The sequence below is a fragment of the Cyrtonyx montezumae genome, unplaced genomic scaffold, assembly GCF_038088225.1.
Source record: "Cyrtonyx montezumae isolate F1298 unplaced genomic scaffold, pur_monq_1.0 scaffold_3, whole genome shotgun sequence".
Taxonomy (NCBI): domain Eukaryota; kingdom Metazoa; phylum Chordata; class Aves; order Galliformes; family Odontophoridae; genus Cyrtonyx; species Cyrtonyx montezumae.
In genome coordinates this window covers 98150723-98173412 of record NW_027072034.1, presented here as the reverse complement: position 1 = coordinate 98173412, position 22690 = coordinate 98150723, and the positions used below count along the sequence as shown (strand labels likewise).

Here is a 22690-nt window from a genome sequence, read left to right as displayed (position 1 = left end):
GAATAATTCATTTTGATAATGTTCCTTGCTGCAGTGGGGTAGAAAGCAAAAACAGTGACACCACATGTAGTCCAACAGGTCCCTTGGCCTGTCGATGGAAATTATTCCTGCTCCTTAGAAGCCAGCTAGGACGCGATGTGTGTCTTTAAGGTGATCAGCTAGACAGGCAGTTGCCAGTGGTAAGGGAGGCACAGAAAGGCCTAAAGTTGTGCACGATGGGATCGTGGAGTACTTGGAAGGAGATGGGCGTGGGTCAGATTTACAGTTTGTAACTGTGACCAAACGATATTTTGTCTGTTCAATGATGTTTTCTATAAATCAGTGCATAGTGCAGCACACTGATCTCTACTTTCTGCCTTGTCCTGAATGAAGATTCTTAATTTTGTCACTGAAGGCCTAAGGAACTTGGCATTGTCTTGTCTTGTGGACTGTTGTATTGTAAAATTACCTGAGAGAGAAGAAATGATCGACATCTTGAATTCTCAGTCTTTGGTTAAACAAGAAGAAGGTGTTAGAAAGGTGTACTCAGTAGTGATTCTCTTGTTGTAGGCAGGTTTGCTAACATTTAGAGTGCGCCCTGAGGCTTGGGATTTTTTTCTTATTTCCTCTTTAGGAAATTTGAATAAATAAGAGGGTGTGGTGAGGGCTTGAAATTCCTTAAGTGATCAAATTCCTCTTTCTGTACGATCTTTATCATTGTCTGATTTCATTGTACTGTCTGTCCCGATTTGGTTTAGTGTTACAATCTATAAATTAAACTGCAGATAATACATGTGAGTGGTAGTATCTCTCACATGGTTGAGACAGCACTACAGTTCATCTACTTCTAGTACTAATACTTCAAATCTATTTTGAGTGCATCTTCCTGTAGAAGAAAATGAATAATTAGGAGCATTACTGCGGGAGATCTGTAGGTATGTGACAAAAAATAAAAAACAAATTGGTGTTGAATATTGGTGCCTGAAACTTGGGTTGAACTTTGATCAGCTTTTTTTAAAATGCATGTTCACCTGTATTTAAAAACAGATTACATCCCTGCCCACCTCCCCCCCCCCCAATGAAAAAAAAAATAAACGAAAAAATGACCCAAGAACAGAAACCAAAAAAGCAAACCCCAAACTGATATTTAGAATAACCAGGTGGCGTTTTCAGCTCTGTGCTATTAGTAATGAGAGTTCAGTGCAGCAAGCCTGGAGTGACTGCAGATACCCATTGCATTTTATTCCTGGGAACCGACCTGTGCTCCCACTGCTGTGCAAAAGTTTGCCCGCTGCTTTTGAGTGAGCTCAGGTCTGCTGTCTCACTGATAATAATCTGCCTTCAGGTTGAGCTATTCTCCTGAAAAAGACTAACATCAGCATGTGAATGCTGAAAGGATGGATGCATTTGTTCAATGCTGAGAAGCATTTGTACAGTGCTGAGAAACATTTGATTTATACCCAAACCCATGCATACACGTAGGCCCAGTTTTGCAGCCCAGTGATGAACTAAGCCGTTTCTACAATTAACCAAATAATTACTTTTGATTTTCTTTAAAATTTGGGTATAAATTTGGGTTTGGGTGTAAATCAGCTGATATGAATGCAGCGAAGGTGCTCCTGCAGCTCAGTGATGCGTTTATTGCTGAACTGTGGTACTTATTTTGAAATACTTAACATTAGATTACTGAAATCGATGAAATATTTTTCATAGTAGAAAGCTTGCTATAGAAGTGCAATTAAATCAGAAATTTCCCTGAAATTTTATTGGATTTCGTTTGATTACAATTCTAACAAAATATGTAACAGAAGCTTTATTAGTGAAGTTTTATGAATTTTTTTTGTTTTGTTTATTAACCCAGGTGAATTTGCCTTTTACCTCTTTTCTGTTGCCTAGAGGTTATTTCTGGTCTCTTGTTCTTACATAATCTTCAGCCTTTTTTAGGAGTTTATCCTTTGCTGCATCCTCTTACTCACCAAGCACGATGCACTGGAAGAATACATTTCATCTGGGGGCATGCACATGCTGTTTTGCTGACCAGCTGGTAGTCCAAGCATAACAAGTTGTTGTTGGACCTGGCTTTTCCTCGGGCGCAGACCTGAATATTGTCCATCACAGAGCAGCCAGTTTGAGGTTTTATCCCCTCTGTTGTTACTCAGCAGTGAAGTCGATTACTGAGAGGAACTGTCAGTATAACAGCTGAAGCCTCAACTTTCTAAGGAAACTTATTAAAATACTATTCAAAGAAACTGAACTGACCATTGAACTTTTAGAATACTTCTAGAATTGCTCTTATTCTGTCCCTGTTTAATAAGTGGGTAGCTCTTTACTTGATCTTGAAAATAGCCTTCTCAAGGAAGATTTTATTCTTTTTTAATAATAAAAATTGAGGTTTTTGTTAGGTTTGTTCATTTTGTGGAATGGAATGAGGCAAAATGAAACTAACCTTGGCCGGTAGGAGACTTAGACGTGAAAAGCCCAGAATCTAGCTTTAGTGGGTTTTTTTTTTCCAACTTTATTTAAAATGAAAGCTTCCTCATGCTTTTAGTATGTATGCTGATCTTAAAGTATTAGTTCTTTTAAGTACAATTCTTATGTAATGCTGTGCATAAACCTTTGAAAGTGAATAATTTTCAGGGCTGACTAGGCAGCAACATGTGAATCATGAGTGATATTTATGAAGGCAGAACAGTAAAACTGAAATATAATCAGGAAGGCATATGTTACTAAGAGGTATGCTTCATGTATCTGTGCTTCAGGCCTCTCTGCTGCGTAGTCTCACATGTTCCTATCCAGGAAGTGAAGAATCATTCATTAACACTTACAGCAAGGTGTTGAAGTCATTATTTTTATTTTTTAAGTGTGTGTAATCCTGATGTGTTACAGTGGGCCATAAATATCTGAGACTGCAAAATTCTGCTCAATATTTGTGTTGTGTCTGTGTTTGTTGAGCTTGTTATTTGCTTTCAAATTGCAAAATAGATCTCCTGGTTCTGTAATTGTTCTGTTCAGGCCTTTCAGGCACTGCAGAAAATAGCTTTTGATGGGAAGACAAGACAGCCTAGATGTTTTAAACAGGTAGTGTCTTCATTACTAGAAACATTGCTTCATATAATTGAGTGGTTAACATGAGGTCTTTGTGTGAACTAGATGAAAAGAGTTTGTAAAATATGTAAATGCTTATCATAGAATTTGAGAAAAATGTTTTCCTATTCAGTGTAAGAGAGAGGTAGTATTTGTGCTTGATTTGTCCATCCACCAATTCTACGTGTATTTTGTTTGTTTGTGATACAGTAAGCTTCAGCAATTTCTGAGTATGAGTTTTGGCTGGTGAGCAACTTCAGGGAATTTCCCAGCAGTAGTGGAAGGAACTGCAGTGCTCTACTTACTCTCTCTCTCCGCTGTCTGTTGAAGCTGTGTGTTGCGTGCAGCCTGAGCATCCATTTGGCAGTGATATGACATAATTCATTTCTGGAGTTACTCATGGCTTGAGCTGACTTTCTGGGTGATGCAGTAAAAATATTCCATTGTAGCCAGTGTAACTCACATCTACACGTCTTTCCAATAGCTTTAATATATTTGCCTCCTTTTTCAATAACAAAACCAAAATGCTATTCAGTTAGAGAACAGTGGTGGGGGAACCAGCAGTATAGAGCTGAAGTGGAAGAGAGCAGTATGAGAATTAAGTGCAGGGGTTGTTGAGGTGTGGCAGTGGTAGAAGGATTTGTTACAAGGTGGAAAGTGTGGATGTGACTTAGAAGGGAGCAGATGATTGGACGGGAGAGAAATGAGATTCAAATGTAACAAAAAATTGTGTGTAAATGAATTACACATAGTAATTTGAGGAAAAAGTGAGAGGTAAAATACAGGAAGAAATCAGTGCCAGCCATAGAGGAGGCAAATAATTGTGCGGAATCCTTGAAATAGGTGGGAACATAAACTCAGCTAACGTGAAACAAGGGAGAACAGAGGAGAGCAAGGAACTTGTGTGTAGAAACAGCAAGGCTTCTCATTTTCTGTCGTTTAGAAAAAAAAAAGAAGTCCTAGAAAATTCTGAAAGATGAAGGTTTTTTGTGTGACTGATTTTTATCACTTTATATGCCTGCTGTCCGAAGTTGTTCAAGCTTAGAAAATGGATGTGTTTGGGTACTTTTGTCTTAGAAAATGAAGTACAAACATTCCATAAATAGCAGGCATAATATCATTTGTTTTGTGGTGTAGTAGAGCAGAGTTTGCCTTTCTCAGGTTGTGATTTTGTAAAACTAAAAAAATAAATTGTTGAGGAAAGAAATCCGCAGCTTCTCAGTCAAGGTGGGCTGTGCTTCCCCCTTTCCCTCCCCCCATTTTCTTTCCTATGCAGTTCTCTGTATGTTAGTGTGTAAGATCTTTAATTATCTTTTGCAAAAATTCTTCAGTTGATTGGGCTGTAGTGGAGACTTTCTTTAACAGTGTTGCCTAGGGCGTATGCAGAGTAATGTAGTGATGTAAAAACAAAAGGTTCGATACCATCATGAAAGTCCCGTGGTTGTGGATGCACCACATATAGTTGTGCTATCGTTTATTAAGTATGCTTCAGTAAGAGTACAGCACAAAGAGTCTCTGCTTATTATTAATGTTGTTCCATGCAGCACCTAGTGCAAATTGCCAGTTCCCCTGTAAAATTGCAGTGAAGTTGTTATTTTCATTGTTACAGTTTGTTGTGGTCTGTTTCAGGCTCCAGATATGAAATACCTTAAAGCCCAAAGAAAGCAATTTCATTACCAACAGTAAGCAGAGAATTGTAAGTGTATTTTTTTCGTTTCAAACAGAACTACTTTTGTCACATCACGGGTAGAGTTCCTGAGGCTGACTTGCATGCCAAACAAGCTTAGATGAGCTATACAAGTGGTACTTATTTCAGTGTCCAGCAGAATGAAATCACACCTTCAGATCTTTCTATTATGAACTGAATGTGTTAGTGGAGCTCTGCTTCTCTAGTTTCTCTGCTTTTGATGCCCGATAGCTACTTGAGAGTTAGCGACTCTTCAGTGCAGTATGAAGTTGCTGCTTCACAGAAGGCTGTCGTGTCTTTCTCAAAGTCAAACGTAACCTGACATAGGAGTGATAACCAAGTTTTGTTCCCCTCTGGGACTTTTTATCTTCCTCTGTTCGTTTTGACGTGTGCTTATTCATTTAGTTTTGTGGTCAGGGTGGGAATAGGTATCCTGAGGCTGGGGAGATGACATGATTGTGGTAACAATTGGTGGGATTTCTTCGACATCATAGCTGAAGGCTTTTAACTTCTAGAACTGATTAGATGTAGTATTAATTGTGGTTCTCTAAAGTGAAAAGCACTCCTTTAAAAAAAAATTCATCTAACTACTGAATGTGTTTCAGTGGAGATTTAAATTATGAACCACTTGTTGCTGTTTCCTATCTTTCCAAGGAGGTGATCGAGTTGGAAACAAATTGTTTTTCAGAAATGGAAGTGTTGCTTCTGTCTTTATGGTAGAGCCGCATACAGTTTCTTGAAATAAGCAATGTTTCTGCATGTGTACTCATTGCTGTCATACCACAAAACAAGCACGTTTAATCTGCTGTACTTTCTCTCTGCTCTTCTGACATTTTGCATTCCAAGTTTCCTCGCTGTATTTATGATTTATTGGTCTGCATGCTACAACTCAGGTGATAACCTGAATTTGTTCTATAAATGCATAAGCCCAAATACTCTGTGTCCAACAGTGTAAATAGTTGGTGATCCAGGAGAATGGAAGCAGCTTGGTGATTCATAACACACTGTCTCAGCTGTGTTTTGTTTCCTGTACATGTTTACCATTTAAAATTCTTTTGATTTCTATCTCAAAGAGCTTTTCTATCTTCTTCTGGTCTAATTTCATCAAAATGAAGTGTTTGCAATGTTGTTCCCTTTTCTAGGTATTTACACCTAATCTCGGAACAACTTTACTCTAAAATTAGCATCTGCTTCAAAAAGAATTTCAAAACATGTTTTTAAATGCCACCGGTTGTCACACTGTACAGAATTCTCTCCCTGATTTGTTTTCTCCTAGGTTGATTACTTAGTAATCGTATACCTACTGAGGTATTCAATAAACTGTTTTGCAGGCTTGTTTTTAAGATTGATGTGTAGAATCACAGAATATCCTCAATTAGAACAGTACCACAAAAGGATCATTGAATACAACTCCGGACTCCACACAGTACCACTCGAAGTCCAAACCCCGTGTCTGAGGGCACTGTCCGAATGCTTCTTGAACTCTGTCACTTGTCGCCGTGCCTTCTGCCCTGTGCATCCTGCTCCATGCCCACCGCCCTGTGGAGCAGCCCCTGTCCCTAACCCCAGCCGCCCCTCCCCTGACACAGCTCCATGCCGTTCCCTCGGGCCCTGTCGCTGTCACACAGAGCAGAACTCAGCGCTGCCCCTCCGCTCCCTGGGAGAGCTGCAGCCGCCATCAGGCCTCCCCTCAGCTCCTCTGCTCTGCTCAGCACACCCAGGGCCCTCAGCGCTCCTCACACACCTTGCCCTCCAAACCTTTCTCTATCTTCGTAGCCCTCCTTTAGGTGCTCTCACAGTTTTTATGTCCTTTTTGTATTGTGGCACACAAAACTGTGCACAATGCTCAAGGTGAGGCCACACCAGTACAGAATGTTTCTTAGATCTTTTCAAGAAACTTGTGTCAGAGTAACTTTATGCAGATTAAGTATAGGTTTAATTTAAACAAACAAAAACACATCTAAGCTTAGAGGAGTTAGTGCTTTCTTAACTCATGAAGTATGAGTTACCATGTTCTTTCTCCTCCCTTCTTTTCCCTTCCACACATCCAGAAGTTGCCTTACTGTTGCTTTTCACTTAAAGAGACCCTGAATGTGCTTTTGGAAAATGCTGTGTCACCAAGTACTCTTTTTCCTTTACTGTCTTTAGGTTTTTTTATAATGCATCTCTTACTTGCTAGGTTAATTCTTCTTTACTTTCACAAAGCAACTTTGCTGACATCTGTTATTTTTTTCTTTTTTTGTGGTGATTAGATTTTTCTTCCCTTGCCTCTGTACAGCTGTGGAGTTGTGCTGCCCGGCTGTCAGTGGGCTCTATGGATAGGAGTTGCTAAAGCAGGTGTGAATGGAACATACTGAAAGGACGGTGATGAACTTACACTTCACGTAATTCTGGCTTGTTTTCATCCATGCATTCTCATTTCTTGTTGCTATGTGAATTGGCCTTCTCTTTTAAGCCATTTAGTGTTCTGCAATTGGTTTTTGGTTTGATTGTGATTTATATGTGTACACTAGTATTTTCTTACTGGTAGTAGGTTGCCCTAAATTCAGAAACTGATGTATATCAGATATGAAATTATTTTGGATGTGTTCTATTTAAATTAAGGGCAATTAAAAACAGCAACAACAAACTTGTTAGAAATGCAGGAAGCTCAGTTTCCTGTCTGCTTTGAAGATTGTGTATTTCTTGATGGATATGTGAAAGGGCAAGCAAACAAAGAACACTTATAGGAGCTGCAACGATTTTTGGCATTTCCATGCAGCAGTCAAACTGCATCCAGTAAAATATAGGGAGCTGATTTGCTTGTGGAACACAAGTGTTTGATTTGGAGAATTAAATTTCTAATTCTAGAAACTTAGTAGCAGAAAATGTATGTGTTGCTTGTGTAGGTAACTTACCAAACTCACCAAAACCAGGAAGGAGAATAAAAACGATCCGGCGAGTGTTCAAGTTCACCGCTGTGTTGCTGCCTCAAGGTGGTCCCTCATGTTTTGTGAGCTGTTAATCTCATCTTTAACTTGGTATAATCATTTGAAGATCATAATGTGAGGAAACTTAAGTCTGCTTGGACATGTGTGTATAGCTGTGCTTAGCTCTATGCTTTACTGAGTAGTGGTAATCCTGATTTTGATGCTCTGATAGAAGAACCACTGTAAAGAGATTGGTAGTAAAGTTTACTTGGCATTCCTTGAAAGTCAGCAGCAGCTGAATCTTAATGCAAAGCCATTTGAATTTATTCGTACTTTGCTTTGACTTAGGAGCCAATTTAATAATTTGGGGTGTTGAGGAGTGCTAAGTTCAGTTATACCTATAAAGTTGTCCCCTGCTTCGGTTTTTAGCAGCTTTGATCTGCAGATCCTATTGTTGAATAGAACATGAAAGAGGAGTTCATCATGTGATGCTACTTGGAGAAAGTACCATTGCTCCCACATTTGGAAGGGATAGATACGTTGGGGGGAGAAAACAAATCCTAGGACTGATGCTTGAGTTTTCTGTCAGGAGTGGGAGCTCATGATTGATCGTTTGATCATTTTCAAGCTTTGTGAAGATTTGTCTTCGCTTAAATATTGATTACCTCGGATGTCTATAGGAAACAGTGTAAATAACTTCTGAATTTGATGGCTTTAAAAAAAGCTGAAAAGCTGTTAATGAGGTCTGTCTTGTGCCCCAGACTTCTGCTTGTTCGGGAAAGGGATAGATGGTTGGGAAGCTTGTGAACCTTTTCTTTTCTCTCTTGACTTTTCCTAGCAGTGTGAAGATAATGTAGAGCTCTGATGTGTCACTAAGCACCTCAGTTTTTGTTCTGTTTTGATTTGGCATTTGTAATTGAATGATCTGGATTGGTGCTGTTTGTTTTGTTTTGGGATTAGTACCTAGTTGTGATTTGGTCTTTCACATTGTAACAGCTTTTCTGTTGGAATTCCAGGTTTTAACCCTTGAAGTTTTTGTAAAAAAACATTTTTTGTTTTCTGTTTTAGATTTTTTTTGGGGGGGGATGGGGGGGAGGGTTGGTTTGTATTTGTCCTCTGAGTCTTCCAGTTCGGACGTCTTTAAGCTTCTTTCATATGGATTGGAACAAAGCAGTTGAAGCTTCATGTAGAAATGACAAGGTATTTCACAGGCTAATGAAGCAAAGGAAACTAGCAGGGTGTTTTTCATCCTTAAAATACTTAACCTGCTTCCAGTAGGATTTGCAATATTTGGATTCTTGAATGTTAATTATGTTTTCATCTAGTCAGAGGCAATCTTCTGTAGATTTAGTGCTTTATGACTTGATCAGCACTATCTATTTTAGGAGATTAATCAGTCATATTTAGCGTGGCTTGATGGCTGCTCTGTAGTGTTGGTTTTAGCAGCATTGCAGTGTGCATTCCCTGAAATCTATGTTAGTTTTAAAATTATTGTGTTGCAAGATGAGCTTATTTATTATAGGAACTGCCAAAGTCATTTCCATTTCCCTCGGTGTTAGCTGCAATCATCTGGGTCCTTTGCTTACGTGCTGAACATCTGGGGACTGGAAGCTGAGCATTCTCAGTGGAGGTACTGTAACTCTGCAATGAGCTCCTGTTGATCAGACAGAACTACTGCTTGTTGACCCTCAAGGGCATGGTATAAGGCCCATCTGTTAGGTCTGAATTTTGCCTGAGGGAAGGTTACTTCAGTTAAGGTCTACAGGGAATATGTGCAGCAGACATTAAAAATATAGTTGTAAATTGATTGGGCTTTTGTGCGTGTGTTTGGTACCCAGTGGCTAATGGGGGCTCATGGAAAGTGAAAATACAGTTACACTGTTCTTGCTGCTTCTGTTTTTTTGTTGAGACTATTTCTAAACCCCTACTGTCTGTTGTTCTCGAAGATTAACAAAAAAAAAAAAGGGGGGGGAGAAATTGGTGCATTTCATTCATTAAATTCAATAGAAGGGATTACTTGAGGTTGTGAGGAAATCAATCAACTTGGAGAGCTAAGTGTGTGTTAGGAATGGTGTGCAATACACATTTTTTTTCTAGTGCATTAAATCACAGACTCATTATATTTTCATTCACATTTAACTGTATGCAGCAGTTAGTGCCTAAACATGCATGTGGTGAGCTATGTGGTTTGAAACTTGTGCATTTGAAATTGGGATGAATTTGGAGATTTATTTATTTATTTTTTCCTCGAAAGGAAATACTAGTGCATTTCCAGGAATAGCTTAATTTTGATCAGATCCTTAAAGGAGAATAACGATCCAAGACTGAATGTGCTAGAAGAAATTTTCTGGTGTGTGTTTAACTATTGCTGCCCTATGTGGCTATTATTGCTACTGTTTCAAACTCGGGATTGTTTCTAAATACAGTTTGGACTGTATTAATCAGCTAGATGCTTTTGACTCATGTTCTGCATAGATTGCGCAGGTATGAACATTTCAATATGAAAGTGATGCTTAAATAAATGTCTTAATAGATCCTCATTATCAACATGTTTTGTTTTGTTTTAGTTAATGTAAAAACATAGCCTCAAAGGCACTGTTGGAGGTCTCGATTCTTTTAGTTAAGCGTACATTAATTGTGTTGCTTAATGAACGCAATTTAAATGTCAGTTTAATTTCAGAGTTGTTGGCCATAATAAAAGAAAAAGGTTCAGCCCTTTTGAGAAGATGTGATACTTTCAGTTCTACCTTGCTACATCTGGAAGGCATTGTTTGCCAGCGTTTGCAGACTTGGTAGAATTAGGTGTTGCTGTAGTAAGGCGATTTGGAACAGCATTCGGTTCTTGCCCCTAGGGCTGTGATTTTAACTTAAGGTTCCTTCTGGTGCTTGGATTAGGATGAAAGTGGGGGAAAAACAGTCTGGAGGACTACGTTGTGCTTGCTGTAACAGTTTTAAATTTTAGTAATTAGTCAGTCTTTTGAATGATGCTTCTTAAAAACAGCTATTGTGTGTGCAGGCTCTCTCCAGCAGTGACTGTTTTTGATGCTCTATTGTTTGGGATGACCCCTGAGTTGAACTCTCTGAAACTCAAATGTCTAATGTTCTTCATCAGGCTATGGTCTATAGATCCCCTACAATAGAGCTGAAGCCTGCTTACAGCTCGGGAGCAAACCCAGACCTGTCTGTCACTAGCAATAGGGGAATGCCACAAGCGCTTAAGTTGAACTAGTGTCATTCTGCTTTGATAGTGGCAGTCAGGATTTAAACAGATCTCGCGGCTGAGGAAAAAGGACTTAGAGGGGAGAAAGAAAGAAGCAGGAAAAAAATTGTTTTCGTTTTTTTAGCTACAATTTGTTTCAATATCTTTTCTTTATCTGTAGTTTGCCACTGTCTTCTTTCTTTACTTCGCTCTGTTCTATGATGTATATTTTTACTCTTATTAACATGCTGTGGATTTTAAAGGAGAGAGAAAAAAGAAAGTGAAGCAGAAGGAGATGTACTTATCATTACTACCTTTCCTTTTGTTATGGAACTTATTCTATTTGGTGTGATCCAAGGTCAGATTGGATTAGAAAGCCCTATTCAGGAGTTGAAAGATACACAGATGCTTCTGTAGTAGTCCAGCCCTGTTTGGGCTGGATTGATGTGCTTCAGGTCAGGTCTCTAGCGGGTTAGGCAAAAGAATGGATGTGCGTATGTGTCTAACCCATGTGCACACCTTGCTTTTGTGCCTTTCTGAGATCCCAGTAAGCAGCAGGTAAATCAGCAGATCGAGCAAGAAGTGTTGCAATTAAATCTGCATTGACTTCAGCAGCAGCCACGGTTCTGTTTATGAATCCTATCATCGTTTTTCTCCTTGATCTTGAAAGATCGCTTGACTTGCAATTGCTATTTCGAGTCAGTGTTTCTTTCCTCTGACACTGTTATATCTGCAAACTTTATTTGAAAGGCTTCTTGATATTTTCTCAATATATGGCCTACTAGACAAAACCTGTGTGTGCTTCTGCTGCACAAAACATACCAGAGAGGGAAGATGTTGCTGGTCTTCCATTGATTCTCATCATAGTCTTTTCTGACTGACCCAGAACTCTTACTGTGTGACTCTGATAGTTGGGTTTTGTAAGAAATTAAGCTGTTTAGGACCTGTTACAGCAGTATTCATCTGTACTTTTAATGCCTTAGTTCTGCAAGCTAGAAGAACAGAAGGAGTTCTGTTAAATGAAGTACTGGTGTACCATCGCCAAGCTGGATTTCAGTTCCTTTTTTCATTTTTACTTTGTCTTGCATGTATTGAGGAACAGTAGTCCAGTCTAACACTTGAAGATCAACTTCCAAGAAATTCTATAGGCTACTTCTTTTGAAGTGCCATGGGCAACCTCTTTTATTTCAGTGCCTCTAATATTAAATTTTGATACCAACTGTAGAATAATCTAGGTTGGAAAAGACTTTCAAAGGCATCAAGTCCAACTGTCAACCTGATTTAGCAAGTCCCACCACTACATTAATGTCATGTCCACACGTCTTAAATACCTTCAGGGATGCAACTCTAATCTGTTAGCCTTTAGCAAGCATTTAAGCTATTAGAGCTAAACTAGGAAAACATTAAACTATTTACAATCAGATTAACTTTCTAACTTTCGAAGTGTTGCTGGTTTCTTGTTTCATTAAGACACCTATTTATCATAATATCTTCTGCGGATCAGTAACACTAGTTCCAACTCATGCAACTTTTTCTTCATAAATAAGGATAGTTTTCTCCAAATAAATAGCATTTTTGGAATTCAGAGTCTTAGGGATTGGAAGGGACCTCTGGAGATCAACACTTCTACTGAAGCAGGTTCCCTGCTGTAGGTTGCACAGCAAAGCATCCAGGAGGGTTTTGAATATATCCAGAGGAGGAGACTCCACAACCTCCCTGGGCAGTCTGTTCCACTGTGTCACCTTTACAGTAAAGAAATTTTTCCTCGTGTTCAGATTTAACTGCCTGAGTTCTGATTTGTGCCAGTTGCCCTTTGTACTGTCACTGTGCACCTTCCAAAAGAGGCTGGCCCCATCCACCTGACTCTTGCCTTTTAGATGTTTATAAGCATTGGTAGGTCCCCTCTTCTGAGTTCTCCAGTCTGAACAGCCCTGGTTCTCACAGCCTTTCCTCATAAGGGAGATGCTCCAGGCCCCTTACCATGTTTGTGACCCGCTGCTGGACTCTCTGCGGAAGTTCCCTGGGTTTCTTGAACTGGGAAGCCCAGAACTGGACACAGTACTCCAGGTGTGGCCTCACTAGGGCAGAGCAGGAAGGAGGAGCACTTCCCTTGGTTTGCTGGCAGTGTTCTTTTAATGCACCCCAGGATACTGCTGGTCTTCTTGGCTACTAGGGCAAACAGCTGGCTGTCAGTAATTTTTGCTTTCATAACGTGATTTTACAGACTTTACTTTGAGAAATAACTTTTGGCATAGATATCAGATAAGGAAGGAGGAAATGTCAGTCTCCAGGGACACCTGACATGGGGGGAAAAATGGGATTGCTTGCAATATACTTTACACTTTAAAACTTGATATCTTCTCCTAGAAGATTACTAAAAGCTGTTACTAGTATTTTGTTTTAGTGGCTCTTAGCACTGTTGGGCCTGTAGCTTCTACTTGGCTCTAGTTGCGTTTTTGGATGGTGGTTATAAAATAGACTTTTGAGAAAAGATAGAAATGTGGAACAGATTCAAAACCGTATCTGTAGGCTTCTGTTGGCCACTTTTGCTTTATCGCTGTGAGCCAGTATTGTGAAAAGAACCAAGACTACTACTTGTACAGAAGAATTAAGGTGGGCTGAGGTTGGGCATGGAAAGCTGTATGTGTTCAGGGTATAGAAAAAGGAACCAAATAAATAACGGGTGTTTAGAAAAATGTTGTGTGGCAGAAAGAAGCCAGTGTGGCTTTCATGAGGAGAAGGTATGCCTTATAGAGGATTAGGAAATTGAAAAATGAAAGATAGTATTTGTATAACATTTAGCAAATTCATATTTAATAGACCTCTATAAAAGCAAAAACCTTTTGACAAGGTCTCAAACTTTCTCTTTTTTTCCCTTAAGATAATTGCTCAGTATAAGTTTTAACTGGAAAGCTTTGTAAAGGGATTCTGTTGTTTTAACTAAAGCATGGAATTTGATATTGACAAATGTAGTGAAATGCCTATGTTGAGGGGAAAAATACAAGCAAGAAAAATGACCATTTTGGAATCGGGGAAAAAAATGCTATCTAGTAGTGGTTAAGAGAAAAAAAGAAGTAAGATGGTGTGAGGTTCCCATTAAATTATTTTTAAAGCAGGAGAGTAATCATGCTGGTAATATCCTCTAAGTTTGAATAATGGTGCAGTTTTTGTGTCATCCATGTCAAAATATGTCATAGAATGGTAGTGAGCATAGCATCAGAAATATAGAACAACATTTCCTTTCAAGTAATGCCCTTTGGGTTTTATTTTTTTCCATGCACTTTATTCAGAAGACTGTAAAGACACTTAGATGAAAGTCACTGCCACGTACTAGATTATACTAGAAAAAGTGTATCCATCAGGTCAACAGAAGTAATCTTTCCTCTTGACCTGGCACATTTGAAATTGGTTCTGGATTACTCTGTCCATGTGGACACATGCCTCTGAGATAGTGGCATACTGGGACAGCATCCAGTGGGGTGGCTCCAAGCTGGTTAGAAGGCTAAAGTAAATGCTGTGCGAGGAAAGGCTGTGAGGTTGGGTTTCTTCAGTTGTAGAATAAGAATGTGAGAGTTAACTGCTGTTTTATTACTAATAAAGGATGTATAGCAAAGTAGGAGCTGGAGTTGTCAAAAAGATGAAAGATGACAGACTGAAGTTGCAATGCTAGAAATTATGATGAGATGTTAGGAAAATTTTCCCCTTCTCCACAATGAGGTTAATCAGACGTTTGGAAAAACAGTTTCAGTAGCAGAAACTTCAGCTTCTGAAAATAGCCATTAAAAACGTAACTGTAGAAGGCTGTGAGCAGTCTGATCTCACTTGCTTCTATTTGAGCAGGAAATTTGACTAACTGGCCCCCCGAGGTTCTTTCAAAGGTGAGCTGTCCTCTAATTCTGTGGCTTTATGGAAGACAGACATAAAGGGTTTTAAAAGACAGTGAGCACATTTACTAGGTTAAAAAAAGATGTATATGTAGCTGTTTAATTTTTATCCAGGAACAACATCCATCTACCCCCATACTTCTTATATTAATATGGAAAGAGCACTCTTGATTTTTTTTTTTTTTCTGCTCTGGCTTCATGCTTGGCTCTGTATCTGTCATAATACATAACAGACCAGCTGATAAAAATGACCCTGCTGTCCATATGTTCCTACTCTTGCTGCTAATTTCTTTGTGAAAGTTTTCATCCCCAGCCTTCTGCCCTGCCCTTCCTTACCTACCCTCCCCCCCCCCCCAAAAAAAAAAAAAAAGCCACCAAACCAAGAACCCAAAACAAGATTAAATCATTGATTAGTCTGTGCGTGTGATAAACATACTACTAGGGTAGGAGTTAAGTGTGAGAGTCTTTAAACATCCTGTAAAACTTCAGGGTCATTTGTTGGATGTTGGTGTAGATCCATTTCTGGTCTGACCTCACGTGCTTTTTCCTCAACCCCTGAGTAAAAATAAGGAGTGACTGATGTAGCTTAGAAGTAACTGTAACTACAAAAGATTTTCTGGCAAGTTAGTGAGGGGGAGAAAACTTTCCAGCCCTGTGTTTTGTTGCTGCTATCTTGAGTTACACAAGGGAGCGATAGTAGCTATTCCCTGACTGTATGTTTCATTTAAGGTGATAAACCATAATAAATAATTGTGTGTAAGTTCTTTTCGACCTAAATGAACCTGATGTGATGCCATCGAGAGCTACACATTAAGAAAGAAAGTTTGTAACAAATACCAACTTTCTTCTTACAGCATAAGCAGCACTATTATGGATGTAGACAGCACAATTTCCAGTGGACGTTCAACTCCGGTGATGATGAATGGACAAGGAGTTCCTGCCTCCTCTGCAAAAAGCATTGCCTATAACTGTTGTTGGGACCACTGCCACGCTTGCTTCAGCTCCAGCCCGGATTTGGCAGATCACATTCGCTCCATACACGTGGATGGTCAGCGAGGAGGGGTTGGTATTCTTTCTTTTCTTCCCTAGTTACTGCTAATGTACTTCTTAATGACAGTAATTTTATGTTATAAAATGTCAGTTCCTTAGCTAGTAACAACTGAGGTTGGGCCCTCAGCAATGTGGGTATTCAGCTGTTGTGTTTTACATAGCACAGTTTGTTTTGCTCTTCTGTGGTTTTGACTGAGGGGCTAGCTTTAAGGAAATATGTTCTTAATACTTGAATCTATTGAATTTTTAATAGATTTAGTAATTTCACAGCATCCTGATATGCTGATCTATACAGAAATACTTGGAAGTAATTTTCTTATGCAGTAACACATGCACTGAAGTTTTATTAACTTAGTCTGAGTCACATCTTGATTATTTTTACAAATGAGAGTCTCGTTAGTAATGAAATATACATGGATAAGCATAAGGTAGAGGTAAGACTGATTGTCTTGAGAGTACAGGTCTTAGTGCAGCAGTTCTGTTGTACTGACAGCAGGTCTTACACCTTCAATGTAACTGCATCTAGTATTTTTTTTTTTAATTGAAGTATGTGTATTTTAGATTAATGCCAGATTAAATGGTGCAGTTTTGGTAGGTCTCACAACTTTAGTGTTTTCAGTAGGCTCCAAGTAGTGTTAATATTAGCTCTGTACTTCTTAACTTGTGTTACAGTGGTGGCTGTGACTCGTTGGTTGCATTTAGCTAATGTTGTTTGTTATGTCTGGACTTCCAGCTTGATATTTAGTGACTTCTTTCAATCCAGGCTCCAGGCAGAATTATCCAACCTAATGTGCCAACTTCGTAGTCACCCCTGAGATAGACTTCTGTAATTCTGCTGTAGGTTTATAGAAGTGTTTTATCCAGGATACACGTCACAGTTGAGTGGATGAGTTGTATCAGTACCCTGTGAACTTTCATATAAATGGTGGCCTTTGTCCCACCTGTGACCCTTTTTAATTTCTTAAAAGTAGATTGAAAAATTCTTCAGGTTTTTCATGCTGTATTTGTGCATTTACATTTAGTGTGGTATGATTTGTGGATTTTTTTACTTAGGAAATATCACTGTATTCATCTTTCTGAAAGAGGCAGCTGTTAGTAACGCTAAGCGATTATTGGGTTCAGTTCACACTTCTGTTATTCCCCCTGCTGGAGTTAGTTTATTTGTTGTGAAGGTTCTCCGCTGGATGCTCTGGCAGGGGAATGTTGTTCTGTTTTCTTCCAAGGGTTGTTTCGCCATCTGCTGGTGAGGCGGTTAAGCGGTGCATGTTATTGGGAGCTTCCGTTGGTTTTACTCAACTCAGTGACTATAAACTGGAAGGGAAGTAGTAGTAAATGCTTACTGGGAACTTTATAAGCGTGCTTATCACATTGCTTTTATGGTTATAATGTATTTTTTTCCAAGCTGATACTAAGATAACAGTTTCACTCCATATAGAATAATGAATGCCCAGGATACTCCAAGAGAATAGTTTTACCTCCCAGAAATGCTTTGTTAGAAGTATTTCAGATTCCACTTTCAGGCATGGGTTCCCAGAATTCCTTGCCAGGATTACTTGTGGGGTGTTGTAAAACCAAGTGTATGTTTTCTGCGGAGACTGCATTTCAGCAACCTGTTGGTTTGTAGTAGTTCCTTGCTGAGTGCTCTGCAGTTTTTGATGGAAATATTAGGACAATTGAGGAGCTGTTTCAGTACCAGAAATGTGAAAATTCCAGTTCAGTGGCTGCAGGGAGACCTTAAAATTGAGAAGCAGCAGGCACCAAAGCATCAGAAAGTTGGGCTGCGTGGGTCAGTAGACCATGATCAGTCACACAGGAGTACAAGGTTTTCCAGCATTGCATTAGTAAGCTGGGGTGTCTGTACGTTATATAGCAAGCACATAGCATTCCTCTGGCTGTTCTTTTGTTTTGAAAGTACAGTCTTTTGAAAGTTCAGTTTTTTAATCTCTGAAAGAGAACAAGGAACTCAAATCCAATTAGTTGCTTGCAGTTCTGAAAGGTATTCTGAAAGTATTTTGGACAATGCTATTCCTGGGGACTGTATTCTGCTGCTAAAAATTAGGGCTGTACCTCCCTTCACACACAGACTTGTTGAGGCATTTCTGGTGAAAGCCAAGTTCATTGAGCTTTTTTATTCTCTAGGTTATAGATAGACACAATGAGAGGAGAGAGAAAAGCAGCATGAGTAAGTTCTACTCCCTTTAATGCACTATTGTGCGTGTGACTAATCTGTACACTGAAATACCTAAACACCCATAGGTTTTGAATCCTGTGGAAGATTTTAAGCTCGCTTCCTCATGAATAAAGTTAAGGTTTTAACTAGGGGTATCCAGTATTCTATAGTATAAAACTGATATTTAAACAACTGGGTTTTTAATTAAGACTTTTACTTTGCCTTCTTAAAGAATGAAGTTATTTATTGGTCATGAGGTTAAATCACTTCATCCTTTTCTTTTATCTTCGCTATCCAGAAAATGTAGATTTCATCATATAAAAAAGTTTCTCAGTACTTGGGTGTTACTGATACACAGTGCAAGCACAGGCTGTGACTCTTTATTGTGTTTATCTGCAGGACTGCGTGGCTTTTTGTTTTATTTTTGCCTACGTGTGGTTTCATTTGTTTTTGCCTTGGTGAAATGGGAAGTGTGTTGCAGAATAAATGGTTGTTTCAAAGTTCTTTGAACTAATTTGTATTGCAGAAGCAGGTTTGTTTGCTAATTAATTTTTTTTTTTTACTGACTTATTTGACTTGTGTAAACTTACCACGTTTTTACTTTATCAGGTGTTTGTTTGCTTGTGGAAAGGTTGCAAAGTATATAACACACCTTCAACAAGTCAAAGTTGGTTGCAGAGGCATATGCTGACACACAGTGGGGACAAACCTTTCAAGGTAAGGTAAACAGCAAGGTATATTATCCTTTTTTTTAAAAAGCAATCCTATTCATTTTTCCTTATGTAATGTATTAATTGAAACATGCCATCATAGGAGGGTTTGTTAAAACTTACCAAGTGAGGTGACATTTCACTTTTGTCATGGCGGTGCCCAAAGGTCCTTTTCTGTTATGAAATGCATTTGAAGGTGTCGTTATTGCTTCTCTGTCCCTGTTCTTTTTAACCAATAAACGTTAGGATAACCTAAAGTAAAATACTGATTGCATTTCTCTCATGCTTCACACTTTGGATGATGATTGGTGGTGCACATTCTGTGCTTGAATGAGCTTTTTTTGTTAACAATATTCAGTTGAAACAGTCAGTATCTGTGTGTGGTTAACTTCTCTGAGAATAATAAGGAAGTTGGGAATGAAGGACCGTTGAGCTGACTGTATTTCCTGCATAGTATTTTCTAACTTTCTCTTTCTTTCTCCCCCTAATCTGTACCTGCAATTCTAGGTATAGTAATGTTTATCATTCCCATATCCACCAATCCGTTATTAATGAGTTGCTTCATCCTCTTATGGATACAGTTGGGGCAGTTCATAGCTGTCAGTCCTGGATCACTTGATGGTAAGTCCCACCCCCACTACTTCAGATTGAAGTTCTTCCATCTAGGATTTGAAAAATGAATGAGGGTTTTTTTAATTTATTAAATATAGGTAGCATTTTATACCTTCCTTCCCCTTCCCTGCCCCAACTTTTGAAGTTTTAGTCACTACTTCTCCACTTCTGTTTTGCCTTCTCACATAATGTAATCTACTTTTTATTTGAGGGCAGTTTTATTACTAAAAAGTACTTTTCTGTTACAGTGACCTCTTTCATAAGTTACTACCTCTGCACAGCTTAACTCTAGTAGCTGTGACAGAAAACTACACTCAAAACTTAGTGAAAATAGTTCAGTGCAGGGGAAAGCTTTTTTTTTTTTAATAATTAAATAAATATATATCGCTTTTTTCCTTTCAAGCTACTTAGTTTAGTTTGAAAGCTTCTTACAGAGTGAATGACATGGAGGAAATTTGTTCTTGAAATTATTGTATCCTTTACAAAGGATTAAGTTAGCATGCTCTTGGAAGCGTAGCATAAGGATCATAGATTTCTGAAAGAAGCTTTCAGATATGATTGTTCCTGTAACTGATCTAATTGTAACTGGAAATCCTTGAACCAAACTTGAAAATGAGTTACTGGGGGAAACTTTTACCTTCTTTCTTCTCATTTTAGAATTAAGGGTGTGCTTTAAGCTGCAATCACAGGTTTCTGTCTTATAGACAAATCTTCTGGTATGTTAGTTTGAAGGCTTCTTATAGATCAAAGAAACTCACTTTAGAGGTATTGAGTTTAAAAGAGGAGAGTATACCTCAGGAAAAGAGAGTACTTCTTGAGTCTTGGGGGAGTTATCTAGCCAAGTGAGTAAAATTAATATCCCAGTTGTGGGGTTTTTTTGTTGTTTGTGTGGTTTTTTTTTGGCTAGGCTCTTTACAGCTAAAGCCCTACAGTTTCAAACAGTTGATTCTGATAATAAACATCTTGTGTTAAGTGTGGATTATTTTCCCCAGCTAGGTTCCCCTACTTGCCCTCAGGGAAAGAATAAAGCATAGGCTATGATTGCAGTAGTTTATCGTTGTGGTTCCAAGTGTGTCATTTCCTTTTTTGTTTTTCTTTCCTACTGTTGTCTTCAGTGTTTCTGTTTGCATTTTATCTTTACATTTCCAAATCTTTTCCAGGAAGCTTTGGGTAGAGGATAATTGTGGTGTGAATTTTGTAAAAATCTTTTGTTCTCCCCTTGATTTATGCTGGATATAGTCTTCAGAGCTCACGTGATGTGATTGTGATAACCTGTTAGTTAATTAGACTCCTTTCTTCACTCGATCCTTTACTTTTTCAAGCTTTTGAAATCTGTCTGATAGAAAATCACTTAAAAAGGAACACTCAGAATCAGCTGTTGCTTTGTTTTATGTCAGTTCAAAAACAAAATGTTTTTGCATTTAGCTGTTCTTATAAACCTTAATTCCTCAGATTTCTAGCAGAAGCAAAAGTTTTTCAAGTTCGAATTGTATTGAAGACCTTTTCCTTGATTACATAAACTAAACAAAACTCTAAATTAAAAAAATAATCTGTTTCTTTGTAAGATTACTCTGGAGTTTTAGTTTAAATCCTTATCAGTTTAGAGGTATCACTGGAAAATGCCAAGTCATTCACTCTTTTGTTAATAAATAAATGCTGAAATTTGTGAGGAATTTGCTTAGAAGGTAGTGAAAATGACAGAGCATTGTGCTGTTGTCTGAAGAACTGCTCAGGATGGCTTTAAGAAAGGCAAAGGATGTTAGCTAGGGAGGTGATGGTAAAATGCAGAGAAAATTTACTCGTAAAGATATGAGAAAACTAGTTTAATGAAGGTAAGAGATAAATATATAAATGGCAGGTTGCTGTGTTCCTATGTCTAAATTGGAGAGGAGCTGGGAATTGATTCAAGTATAAAGCTGCATTTTACAGATCTATTCAGATGAAGAATATGTCCCCATTCCTGCTTACGTTTTGCCTGCGAATGATTTCATTTTATGTAGTTGCCCATTGTTTAATTCCCTATTTTTGTGATGCTTTTAATGCTGTCCTTTGATTTAAAAGCTGTGCCCTGCTGTAAGTGAGCTGCTGTGCTTTCATTTTAAAAGGTCTTTGTGGGTTTCCCTCCCCTGTGCATGTATGCATATAAACTATATAACTATGGTTCATTTGTCATGGAAATGAACCCTTTTCTAAATTACAGAGGCAATTGTTTCATATTTAAGTTTCTCCTATGGTTTCTGTTTGTGTGGTTTAGTGTCACCCCCTGAATATTGCAGTAGTGATGTCATGGAGAAGGCACATTTGCTTATGAATACCTGTTTTTGAGATTATATTAGCTCAATTTTTTTTATGCAGGGCAACTTCCAAGTAGTATGTGTACATTTAACAGATAGAGGATATTTTACATCTTACTCATCTGCTAAACTAAGGCAAAAATAATACTCTAGATATTTGGGATAGATCTCTGGATGTCAGTTCCTCTTTAGTCACAGAATTTCTTTGTTTTCCTCTCTTTTTTTTTTTAATACTGAATGGAGTTGTGTATTTATTTTTGAAGCAGTCATCACTAATTTCTTGTTCAGAAAATATTCTTTCCCAGGGTTAACTGTAAATCCCTCCATAGCAGAAATGTGTCATTTAAGTGAGGCATTTACCATTGCAGCTAGTTCTCAATCTGTAGTCAAATATTATTTCTGCAAAGCAGTGTACTTCTTTAATCATGCTTTTGGTAAATGCTGATTCCCATATTTGTTACTCTTGTCAAGAGGAGCAAAGAGACTGGTCTTCCAGATTGTGTTTCTGGTGTGAGAACTTAAATGACTGCCTCTGGTCTGCTGTTAGGCATTTTGATGTTATGCTACTCTTTTTAGTACCTAAAGTATATTACTTTTATGTTGCTGGAAGTTCTCTCTTACCTAGAAACAGATTTCTATAAGCGATTCCTTCAATCTTGTTGTTGTAGGCATTCATTTAATACAAGCATTTTCAGAGCAGTAATTATTTCTCTGAAGACACATAGTTATGTTCCCATTTATATATTATTTATCTTTCAATTCCACATAGGAAATACGAACATTCTTTAGCTCTATACTTGTATAACTTTTGCAGCTTTTCAAAAATGGGTGGGACAATCATTGCGTTGTCCTGTCTTGAGTTCTACGGCTTAAACTTTTAGACTTTCAGAACATACAGACAGATGGAACTAGAGGAACAGTCTGAGTTAGAAAACTGATGCTGGTAACTCTTTGGCAAGGCAAGAAGGAATTGTCTTAAATTTGGCTGTTTTAAATAAATAGTTGAATAGTTATTGTGCTGTGGCACTGCGTTGGTACTTAAACTTTTGAACTACTAGTTGCTGCTGTAGAAGGCATTTGAAAGTTACTCGTAGACATACCAAAAGAACTCT

The 22690-nt window shown here is 38.3% G+C and overlaps 1 protein-coding gene across 3 annotated transcripts in view; it reads left to right on the top strand.

The window, feature by feature from the left end:
* Window positions 1-22690, top strand: part of AEBP2 (AE binding protein 2) — a 52028-nt gene that overhangs the window by 2377 nt on the left and 26961 nt on the right. For all 3 annotated transcript variants that reach the window (XM_065742524.1, XM_065742522.1, XM_065742523.1), the window contains exons 2-3: window positions 15597-15804; window positions 18572-18679. In XM_065742524.1, the coding sequence (XP_065598596.1) occupies window positions 15597-15804; window positions 18572-18679 (316 nt within the window). The remainder of the gene's footprint in view (window positions 1-15596; window positions 15805-18571; window positions 18680-22690) is intronic.